Source organism: Microcebus murinus, chromosome 9, assembly GCF_040939455.1.
Source record: "Microcebus murinus isolate Inina chromosome 9, M.murinus_Inina_mat1.0, whole genome shotgun sequence".
NCBI classification, from domain to species: domain Eukaryota; kingdom Metazoa; phylum Chordata; class Mammalia; order Primates; family Cheirogaleidae; genus Microcebus; species Microcebus murinus.
The window spans coordinates 54,698,678-54,709,938 of record NC_134112.1 but is presented as its reverse complement, the minus strand read 5'-3'; the positions used below and the strand labels follow the sequence as shown (position 1 = coordinate 54,709,938).

At 31.0% G+C, this 11,261-nt stretch overlaps 1 protein-coding gene across 5 annotated transcripts in view; it reads right to left on the bottom strand.

The window, feature by feature from the left end:
* Positions 1–1,538: 1,538 nt before the first annotated feature.
* Positions 1,539–11,261, bottom strand: part of PCLO (piccolo presynaptic cytomatrix protein) — a 356,900-nt gene continuing 347,177 nt past the window's right edge. For all 5 annotated transcript variants that reach the window (XM_012779513.3, XM_076006473.1, XM_076006474.1 and 2 more), the window contains 3 exons: positions 8,734–8,868; positions 8,167–8,312; positions 1,539–6,272 (listed from right to left, as the gene is read on the bottom strand). In XM_012779513.3, coding sequence (XP_012634967.2) covers positions 6,132–6,272; positions 8,167–8,312; positions 8,734–8,868 — 422 coding nt within the window. In that variant the 3' untranslated portion in view covers positions 1,539–6,131. The remainder of the gene's footprint in view (positions 6,273–8,166; positions 8,313–8,733; positions 8,869–11,261) is intronic.

The following is an 11,261-nucleotide window of genomic DNA, read 5'->3' as shown; positions in this document are numbered from 1 at the left end:
AGAGGAAAGATTTCAATATTTTTGCAATCATAGGTTTATCATTACTTTTTAATAGATAACTATTTTGGCTCAATCAGTTACAAAATCTTTAGACTATAGGTTTAAGGTATTTTCAGCTTTTAATATGTAGAAAATAAATGTCAAAAAGTCAAACTCATTAATTATTCACTTATTTATAACTTTTTAGGTCTAGCACTATAGTCAAAAAATATTCCAAGATATACTTCACCTAAGAATGTCCTTAAAAGTTTACGGTAAGGATATTACATAAAAGTTGATTAATCAGTGTGAGTGCATTCTTAAGTTTAATTATTTCATAGAGATGGATGGAGAGAAACGTAAAAATAAAAATTCAAATTGACTATATTTTCTACACTGTTGAAATGTTAAAATAATGATAGATAACTTCTTTCCCATAGCAAGAAAGTATCAAGAATATAGTAAACATGTAAGTTGACTCAGAGATGCCCTCACTGGCCCAAAAGGCTAAATCGGATCATGAATAAGAATAGTAGCTTCAAAGAATTGAAACATTTCAAATATGTTCCAATATTTTGTTTCATATTGATGCAAAAAATAAAAACAAAACCAACTGGTTACCTTTGGGGGATGATAGGGAACCGCCTATTAATATGAAATATGGTAAATAGATAAAAGAAAATTGGCATTCTCGGCCTTTATCCTAACTTTTCTGTACAAACTATACCACTGAGTAACCAAATACTGAGGAGAAGCTTATCTTTTTATAAATATTTCAAGAAGAAATAATGATTGAATTAGAAGATTTTCATTTTGCAACATCTAATTAATTAATGAATCCACTCTAGGTATTGAGCATCAGTGGCGGTGAACGGGACCAAGTGAGTGACAACTACACGTTCGTTATATACCTTTTAATGGAAGAATACGAAATGAACTTGCAACAAAGAGATTGAATATGAATTAGGTCAAGTTATAGAGCAAAAGACCAATTTATGGGCAATACAGAAGCAGAAGAATTTGTTAACTACACTATAGCATGTAATCAGCAAAATTGAGATTGCTAGAAACCGTATACATGGAAAGATCATATTTCTTCAGAAAATGAGATCCACTGTAAAAGAAGGCAGCGGGAGGAGAATATATATATTTAAAAAAGCTTAGAAAAATGTTAAAAATAAAACAGGACAACTACACTAGTGTTTAGTGGTCAGATGTGAGTGATAAACCAAGAAATGATTATCATCAAAGTCAGGATAGTGGTTACATTTAGGAAGGTAGGAAGCAGTTGTAATAGGGGTGGGTTAAATGGAAGATTTATGAGATGGCTGGTAAAGTTCAATTTTTTGATATGGGTGGTGGTTATAAGAGTGTCTGACATATAAGAATTTATTAAGCTATACATTTAATTCTGTTTTCTGTGTGTTGTTTAAAATGTATTTTGTAAACCAGGCAAGAAAATGTGCTTATGATTTTCAGAGAAAATGTTCTGAAAAGTTTTATTTCTATATTAAATATGAATTTATCAAGTTGATAAACACAATAAGTCAAAGTTGATGTTTTCAGTATTTATTAGTAAGGCTGAGGCTTCAGCCTTTTACAGCACAATTTACATAAGTTATCAAGATACATCTTGTAAACAATCACAAACCAAGACGTATTTTTACAGAGAGTAAAACTCAAGACAGATTTACAAGCATTTTAAAATACACTTCTCATGTATTTTCAGGTCAATTTATACAATCCTTAGCCCAAGAATTTGCATTTGTTCATTAAGTTTTCCAGAGGGATTTGAGTAAAACAACAACAAAAAGAACACATCAGCAAATCACCAACACGGCATGCAACATATAGTCAGAAACAAGACATATCTCCAAGTACTTTATTTTGTATTTTAAAATCAAATTTATTAGTTTTTTAATTTTTTTAAACAAGAATTTCTTTTTCTTTAACATCATATCTGTTGTTAGGATATTAGCACACACATTAATCAATAGTGGGAGCACCTGAGCACGTCACCGAACAAATGTACAGACACGATCAAACAATAATCATATTCACATGCTGAATGCCAAATGAAATGAATATTTCAATTTTGTCTATTTTACCAAATGTATAGTTATGTACAGGGTAATGAATTAAGAAAACACTCTCAATCTACCTATTAGATAAAGAATTTGATTAAATGATTTTGGTTTAATGGATACCTTTAATAATAACAACATGAAACATACAGAAAACATCACTGTGTCATATTCAATGAGAATATCTATTTCACTCATCCACTACTGCGTTACACCCAAGGCAGGTCATTATTAAAGAAACAGCTTACAATTATTCATTGAGCTTTCTTTCACTTTCATTTCAATCTTGAAAAAAGGGAAAGTCCCTCCTGTCACACATATAGTTATAAACACATATATAGCTGTAGTTGGCTGATTTTGGAATATTAGATATTGTAGCAATGAAAATAAGTTTTTAAAAATATTGTTAGTTATGATTTAAATAATAAAGTAAAAAAATACTATAAACATCTTTATGATATCTTAATGAAATGAAGCATCGATCAAATAATTTCTAATAAATTGGGCACAATATAATATATAATTTTATTTTACTTTGCATCAACATCACTGCTAGTATCACTACCTCTACCACCACTATCATTACAACCATTCCTATAATAAGTATCAATATCAGCTGGTTACCAGCTATAATATTCCCACGATATGACTATTTTAATGTGTGTGATCCACAAAATTAATTCTACTGATATGCTGAAAATATGCATTTAATTAGTGTAATTTATTAAAATATGGGCAATATTAAGGAGTAAAGAAAAATTGTTGCCCCTTAGTCTTTTATAGTGTTCTTTTAAACTGAAATAGTACATAAAGAGCTCAGAGTCATCTAAAATCTCCTAAATCTTAAGTAAAAACAGGGAAAACACCAACTTCTTGCTACTAGTGTTATCTGTGTCTGTAATGGCTATTCTATAATTCCCTGTCTTTTTAAAATATTCATTCTGTGCTTTTGCTTCTAACAGCTGAAAGTTTCTTCAGGTCCAAATTTTAAACTAAGAAGCAAATTCAATCTCTGATGACTCAGTGAAAATTGTGGGGGAAATTGCAATGATTTCTAAGGTATAAATGCTGTAATTGGACTAATCACATATTATCTAGAGATTATAAACTCTGTTACTGTTAGGATTAAAAAAAAGCTAATTCCAATAAAATAAAATAAAATAAAAAGTGGAAAGCCATGTGCTGTGATATATACAAAAAAGTAAAAAACACCAAAAGCCCTATTTGCAATTAAAAAAGAAATAGTTTTGTTGTAAGAAGGGTAATCAACACCATTCAGAAGAAATGCATTCATTTAAGGATCAGTGTTGCATAGAATAATTCCAGTACAACCTAGGAGTTTGATCAGCTGCAAACTTGGCACACTGACAGGATCTTATGCTCTCTGAAGGGGAATGCTGGTGCACAAAAAGAAGCCCTGTCGTTAACTCTCTCTCTTGATTGACCTCACCCTATGACTAGTCCCTTGGAATGGAGGGGCACCTATAATGGAAAGACACCTACTCTTTCAGATTAAATAGCTACCAAGAAATGATATTTGTTTTGGTGGTCCCTCCATTTATATTATTTTAAAAGAAACTGCAACTGGAATGAAGTAAGCTAACTGGTTATTCAATCTCTGGTGTATACCTCTGGACTAAGTGGAGGTGCAAAAGACAAGCAAAAGTGAGCCAGGGTTTCCTTTTAAGAACAAATAGCAAAGCCTTTTTATGTCAGAAGGAGATCTTCCTAGACCCTTTTTCTTCCCCAATTGTGAGTGATGATTATAGGCTTCTTCAAGTGCTAGCTTCTGCTGGAAATATCCATGGCAACCATCAGCAGATCTAGTAGTTTCTAAAAATAAAATCCTAGTAATATCATATCTTTGATGATTCTCCTCCCCCATGCTCATTTTAGAGCAATATCAATGGTAAATGACATTGTTAGGGGAGGAGGGATATAAAAAAATGGAGGGAAGAAAAGTGATGGTTATCTTTCTTAGTTTGGGGAAGAGCAAATTTGTATTTTTTTATGAATAACATAAACATATATAGCCTGGGATATATTTACAAATAGAAAATCTTTTTATTTTTAGTGCTTTGTATTCATCTCAAATTCCAAATATAGTTTCTTTAAAAATGAGAAAATTTAGTATTCAACCAATCTTTTGGAGATGGTTTCCTCTAATCCCACCCTTGAATAAAGCAGTAGCTTTTAAACTCAGAATGCTCTGAGAAGAAATTTGATTTATTTATTTTGGGTAGGAAATGGGAATAGGATAAGGTTAGTATAACTCATTTAACTCAAGATACCAAAATCTGCAAATCATTTTCATTTAATTCTTCACCTTTTCTCAGGTTAAATGAAAGTTTATATTTTTTTTAAAAAATGAGTTTTAGAGTTAATTTACTGCTTTTATCCACACCAATGCTTTCCATTGGTTTAGAGGATTTTTTTTTCACATATAAAATTTGAGAATTAAAAAGCTGCATAGTGATTATTCTTCACTTCTGTGTATAAAACTATATTTGGAAATGTGCTTTCATCTTTCAGAGATCACTTGATTTGATCATCCCAACATCCCATTCGGAAGGCTAAGAATATATAATTATTTTTATCCTAGGTAAGAAAACTGGGGGAAAGTGAGTTTCACTGACATATGCAAGGTGACATAGCAGCAAAACCAAGACCAGAAGCCAGGCTTTTAATCCCAGCTTAGTGTGTTTGCCACAGCTTCATGTTACTTCCTTTATTAATGTTGTTGAAGGAAAAAAGGATGGTTCATTTTAAGACTTAAAATTAGTCTTAAGAATTAGTTGTTTTATTCTATATCATTAAAATAGCTCCAAATGTATTTTAATTTCAGTAAATGATGACTGTGCATATATTTTCCCAACATTGATGAACTTGATCACTGTGACACTGTTACTAGGAAGGAAAACAGAGCACTACAGAGAGCTTGAGTTTTGTGTAGGGTTTTCATTATATAATCATTTAATGAATTAACTCATGAAGGGGAAAAAAGGGAAAAAACATTATGGAAAAGAGGAAATGACACTAATTTAATTAATCAATGTTTGTGTGGTTTGTTTGCTAGAGGAAGAATTTTCTTTCTCTGTCAATATATCACTCAAAAGGAAAGAAATATTCAGGATAAAACATTTATTTGCAATTCCACAAAAAATAAGTTATCATGCTTCTTAGAACACACCAATTTAATCTAGGTCCTTTGGTACATAGATTGAAAATGCCTTGGCTTAATGATAATTTATGGAGATTTTGATGTTTTCCCTCAAAATTCCAATATTTTGTGGGGCAACATTCTTCTTTGTTAGCCAGTTGTGGTGTTATTTCTAAATAAATATAATTTTATTTCTATCTAGTATTATCTTCATTCTACATTATTTCAAATTATACTGAAACTAATGTGCTTTTATCGTATGTATTCCAAAACTGGTGTTGTACACCCTTGTAACATTTAGACACAGAGAAAACCTGAACAATATGATCGATAAACCACAATTTCTACATCTCCTGTTCCATTTTACCTAAGAATATAGCTACCTCACTTCCAACCTGGACACATTGTAGGTGTAGCTTATGTCAGAAGCTCAAAACAGTAAGTTGTCTGAGGATAGAAGATGAGAAAGAAAGATTTTTTTAACTTCTGAAAACTAAGATATGTTATATAAGTTCTTTCTTTTCAACTAAGATTTCTTTGCATAAAGGATTACCTTTGTGTTGCATTGGAAACCATATTAACCTTTGAGCCTCTGTCTTAAGCTACAGCTCAACTCTATTCAAAGATTTTTGCCTTCAGTAATCAAAATTTCTTTCAGTTTCTCTTGACAACCATGAAAAATTCAAGATCTCAGAGCTCCAATTTTTTTGTGTGTTTACCATGTGAACTTTTTCATTCGAGTCTTTTTTTTTGTTTGTTCCATAACAACAAATTTACACAGCTTTAAGTATGCTTAAAGCCTCTCATGTTTGCCCCTGAAAACATAGCTTAGTACAATAATATCCAACTATAAGTCTTGCTTGGTGGCTATTTAGAGCAGTTTCTATACCCTGAGCAGACACAGTTCTTCAATGCGTTTGAGTAGGACTGACCAAAAGTTTGTGCCAGTTGACTATTCTTTTTCTGAGATCCACTTTGTCAAGCCAGATACAGGCTTCGCCAATCAAGGTCTTTTTCATAAACTTCCCTCCATTGGAGAAAAGCAAAATCTAGAAAAAAATAGCCAAAATATGTATATTTAATATATACACATATATATGCATATTTTCAATGTCCTCTTTTAAGGACACTTAATCATTAAAGAAATAGCACAGACAAGAGAGGATGAGGGTGAGTGAAGTAACAGGCATACTTGAAAGAGAACTAATAACCAAAATGTCCTCAAAAGATTTGCATAATATAAATTAATTCTCATCAACATTTTTATTATTCCCTAAATGAAAAGACACATCCTGAAAGATACGAGAATACTATTAATAGATAAGAAAGGTATAACCAGCTAATTCTAACTAAGTTTATGCTTAAACTGATGGAAAGTTTCACAAAATAACTTTGGTAAATATATTTTTTATTAGTTTATGAAATATAAAGTTATTTGAATGATGAATAAACAGAAGTTCACAAGGCAATGATTTTACTTAGTATCTAATTTACTGGTGATTTTAGTACAGTATGTACTTCCAAAGTGGTTTCTTAAGTCATATATGTAGAATCTATATTATCCCACAAGATGACAAACTAAAGACCTTTTTTTTTTCTTTTAGAGATGAATTGAAAGAAAGGTAGAGAGCATTTGGTAGAGCTAGCCATTAATCCTTGACAATTCTTTTTTCTTCTTTCTCTTCAGTATCTCCTTCAGATAATTCATCCTTATTCCTGGCTAAAATTTTAATTTTATGTTTCTGGCTTCCAAAGCTGTATTTCTAGGTATGACTATCTCTCCTGGTTTCTGGTTTTAGGATTTCAAATATTTTCACTTGAGTCTCTGCCTTCTTATCAAATTCATTTCAAACACGTGATCTTCTCCCCACCCAGCTTCTCTCTCTGATTACTTAATTAATCTCTGTGATTGATACATTTGTTGACACAGAGTCTCTATTAATTTTTATTAAAAAATAATCTCTAATAGATCTAATCCTCTCAACACATTTTGCTTTGTAATATCTCTTACATTTATCTCTAGTGCAAACCTTTGACTTTCAGTACCATGGTCTCTTCCCATATTTTTTCAATCTTTTTCCTCCTGAGGACATACTATGTGCAAAGCATTGCGTTAGTACGTAGGACAAAGAGCAATCAAAATTTGGCCTTGCCCTAGAGAAACTAGTAGCATAGAAGCAGTGACAGGTAAGCATATAAATGATTATATAAAACAGACTGGGATTAATAGTATAATCAGATAAGCAAAATGTTTTGTGAATAAGGCATGATGAATTATAACCAGGATCATCAGTAGAGGCACAGAAAGAGTAGAGTATTGTGAAGGATGGAGAGAGATGGAGAAGGGATCTTTGAAGGGGAGGAAAAATATGAACAAAGGATTAGAGGCTTAGCCTGATTTGAAAAGATTCTGGTGTGACTAGAGTACTGAGTGAGTGGAAAAGTATCCAAGGACCTGAGACTAAGTCAATACAATTACAACTCACCTTGGAGGAGTCTGAATGATTCAAGATAATGGTGAATCATTGAAAGGCTTTAATGAAAACTAACCAGGCAGGGTTTTAAAAAGATAACTCTGGCAGCTCTGTGATGAAATGAACTAAAGGGATAAGACAATAATGACAAATAGGCCAGGTAAACCAACAAAATGATTTGAATAACAAAGATGGGAGCCCAAACAGGATTAGCGATAGTGCGCATGAAAGCAAGACAAATCTGTATAAAATAACCTCAGCAGACAGTGAAGACTTGGCAGCTGATTGGATGGGGTGAGTGGGCTGTGGAATTCTAAACAACTCCTGGGGAGAGGCCTCCAAGGATTAATTAACTTCTCAAATGTCATATAGTATGTGAACAGTATATAAATATTGAATAATTAGATGGAAAATAAATAAATACGGTATGAGTGAAAATTTAAAAATAGCAACTATATGATACAGTTACCTGAAGAGAATGTCCTGCAGGACTTAGACTGAATCTAAAAGTTTCATTGAATGAAGGCTCTCGATCATGTCTGCATACTCTTGTTTTTTTCTTGATCACCTTTTTCTGAGTAGAGATGTTCATCACATATATTTTCACATATAAATCTGAAAATAAGAATTCAATCCATTGTGTCTATCAATCTTACAAATTTCTATTGAAAGAATTATAATTGTATACTCAGAGTTCTTCCTACATTTTATACAAAGCCAGCAGATTGTGTACAATTTATATCAGACAACGTAAAGTGATTAAAAGATATGCCAATGTTCTTAGCAATTTACATTTATTTTTCTGTTTTCTAACAAGAATATTACTGTAACTTATGAGTTCAAAAATATAGCTAAAAACTAGAAAAAACTGGAACAAAACAATTTGTTCCATATATTAATCAATTCTTTTTTCTCATTTTTCTGATATATTCGGTGCACAGTTAAAATTTTGGTTAGTGTATTCCAGAATATTTAAGACATTCTTCTATTAAATTCCTAGATATATTATATCGATAATTATCATAAAATTAGATACCTGGTAAATGATCAGGAGACTTAAATTTGTATGTGATATTTCTGCATTGGAGAATTTCAACTATTAGTTGTTCACCATCTGTCTTCATTTCCTTCTTCAATGCAATCTTGATTTCTCCCATTACCTGAGTTTTAACTGGAAGAGTTTAATAAAAAAGTTAAGAAATATGGAATGCCATTTATTAAATATTTAGTTCAATCATTCACTCATACATTCATTTATTGAGTATTTATTAATTGTTAAACACCTTACTGCATCTTCTGGATACACAAATGAGTAATATACAGTCCAAGCCTTTAAGGAGTAAACAGTGTCATGGACAGCCTGATAAATTACACAAGCCTCAATAAGCCAACTTTGTCTATCCATTGTTCTTTAAAGTAAAAATGATATTTCATAAAATAAAGGTTAGTTCAGTCTACAACTCAAAAAAATTGCACAAATGTATTTCTTCAATTCAACTATTATATTTTGGTATGTGGCAAATGTGCTTTATGCATATTTCTCATTTAATCACACAGAATATTAGAACGATGTGTACTGAAGGGACTAGATTTTTAAACAATTGAACTGATTCATCAAGAATACTCTTAAGTATAACTGGCATTTTGTTCCCTGGAAGTGCATGCTAGTAAATAAAAAAATAAAGTATCTACTAGTACTATTTGTTGTCACTGCCTTATGCTAAGTCTCCAGCAATTTTATGCACCATGACTTTGCACCATCATGTAAATGTCTACACACCGAAAAAGGCAAATAACATTTTGGTATATTTTGACAATAATTTTAACCTTGTAGACTCACTTCAACAGTCTTAGGTACCCACAGAGATCTGTGAACCACATTTGAGAACCACTATTTTAAAGTATAGTTGGGAAATTTTGAAAGCAAATAACAAAAGTACTATTTGTAAAGTTGTAAAAATATTAGACTATAGTTATTTAATCATTTTATTTAATTTGGTTATATTTTTGTAACAAAACAAATAAAACATGGTTATTTGATGTATTTGTTTTCTGGATTATCAACTGTTTGATTAAATTCATTTAGATTTTTAAGTCCAGATATACTCTGACATGTGGAAAAATATCTATCAATACCATATCTGTCCCTGTTCTCTTTCTTCTGTCAAAAAATTAATACTATCATTCAAAAATAGACAAAGTCCTATTCTATATGTTTTACAAACTAAAACACAAATCTCCTAGATATAGTCAAATCATAACAATTCAGCAGCAAATGATTATAGATCGTTCATAGTAACTAGATGTTAACTCCTTGTTGCCTGTTACTTTCAAAAACTCAGGAAAATAAAGTTCAAGTGGAGGATTTTATATCCAGCTACATTGTTTTTCAAGTTCAAGACCGTACTTTTAAGCATGAAAGAACTTAGAAAATGTTTTACAAAGGTTGACTCTCTGAGAAATATATGAGAGGATGCATTTCACCAAACCAAAGACATAACTACAGAAATTTTAGCCAAAGGACTTATGGTGAGTATTTTATATATTTAATTGTAGAACCGAGGTGGAGGACATAGGTAAGTAGAAGAATAGCATGGAAATGTTATACTCTCTAACAAGGTATAAAGGATGAAACTAAAAATAATTGGATGAAGAAGGAAGAGAAAAGGGGGAAAGAAGAATAGGATTATTGATTTTTGTATAAGTAAAAGGTAGGTCACAAAGGATATTTAAATCTGACAAATTGGAGAGTAAATGGTAAAGAAGAGCAGAGATCAAGGACATTATAAAATATATAAATAAAAATAAAACCATCAGAACAAAGATACAAATATTTCTTATTTCAAAAAGAAATTTAAAAACCCAAAAAGACCAAATGGAGGAATACGATAAATATGACATAGTATATACAATTATCATAAAACAAAATGCGCTATTGAGATCAAACATATCTATTATACTGATAAACATAAATTGATTTAGCTAGCCTATTTTTAAAAAGATTTTCATATTGGCTTATAAAGCAAAGCCTAACTTCATGCTGTACATAAATTAAATTAAAATTTGTTCCAAACAGTCAAAAATACAGAGATTGGCAAGTATGTCAGGCATACGAAATCAATAAGAGTGTAGAGGTGAGATTTTATCATCAGGTAAAATGGAATTCAGGTCAAAATCCAGTACACAAAACAAAAACAGACACTGTATGAGGTGAGGCTAAAAATCCATAAATCATAATGGAGACACAATAATCATGAATACCTGTGTGTTCTTCTGTAAAGCTGAAACTACAAAACAAGATATAAAGATGTAGGAGATGAAGGAGAAATAAAGATAATAATCATAAAAGACTTTAATGCAATATTAAGAGTATAAGACAAGCCAAGTGAATTAAAATAAGTAGACAAAATATTGAGATACTATAATCAATAAAGTAGGTCATATGGATATATATCAAACACTGTACCCTAATAGTAGATTATATACCTTTTCTCAATCATCTATGGAACATTCACAAAAATTGATCATATATTGAATTATAAAGAAGACATCGGTAGAATTTAT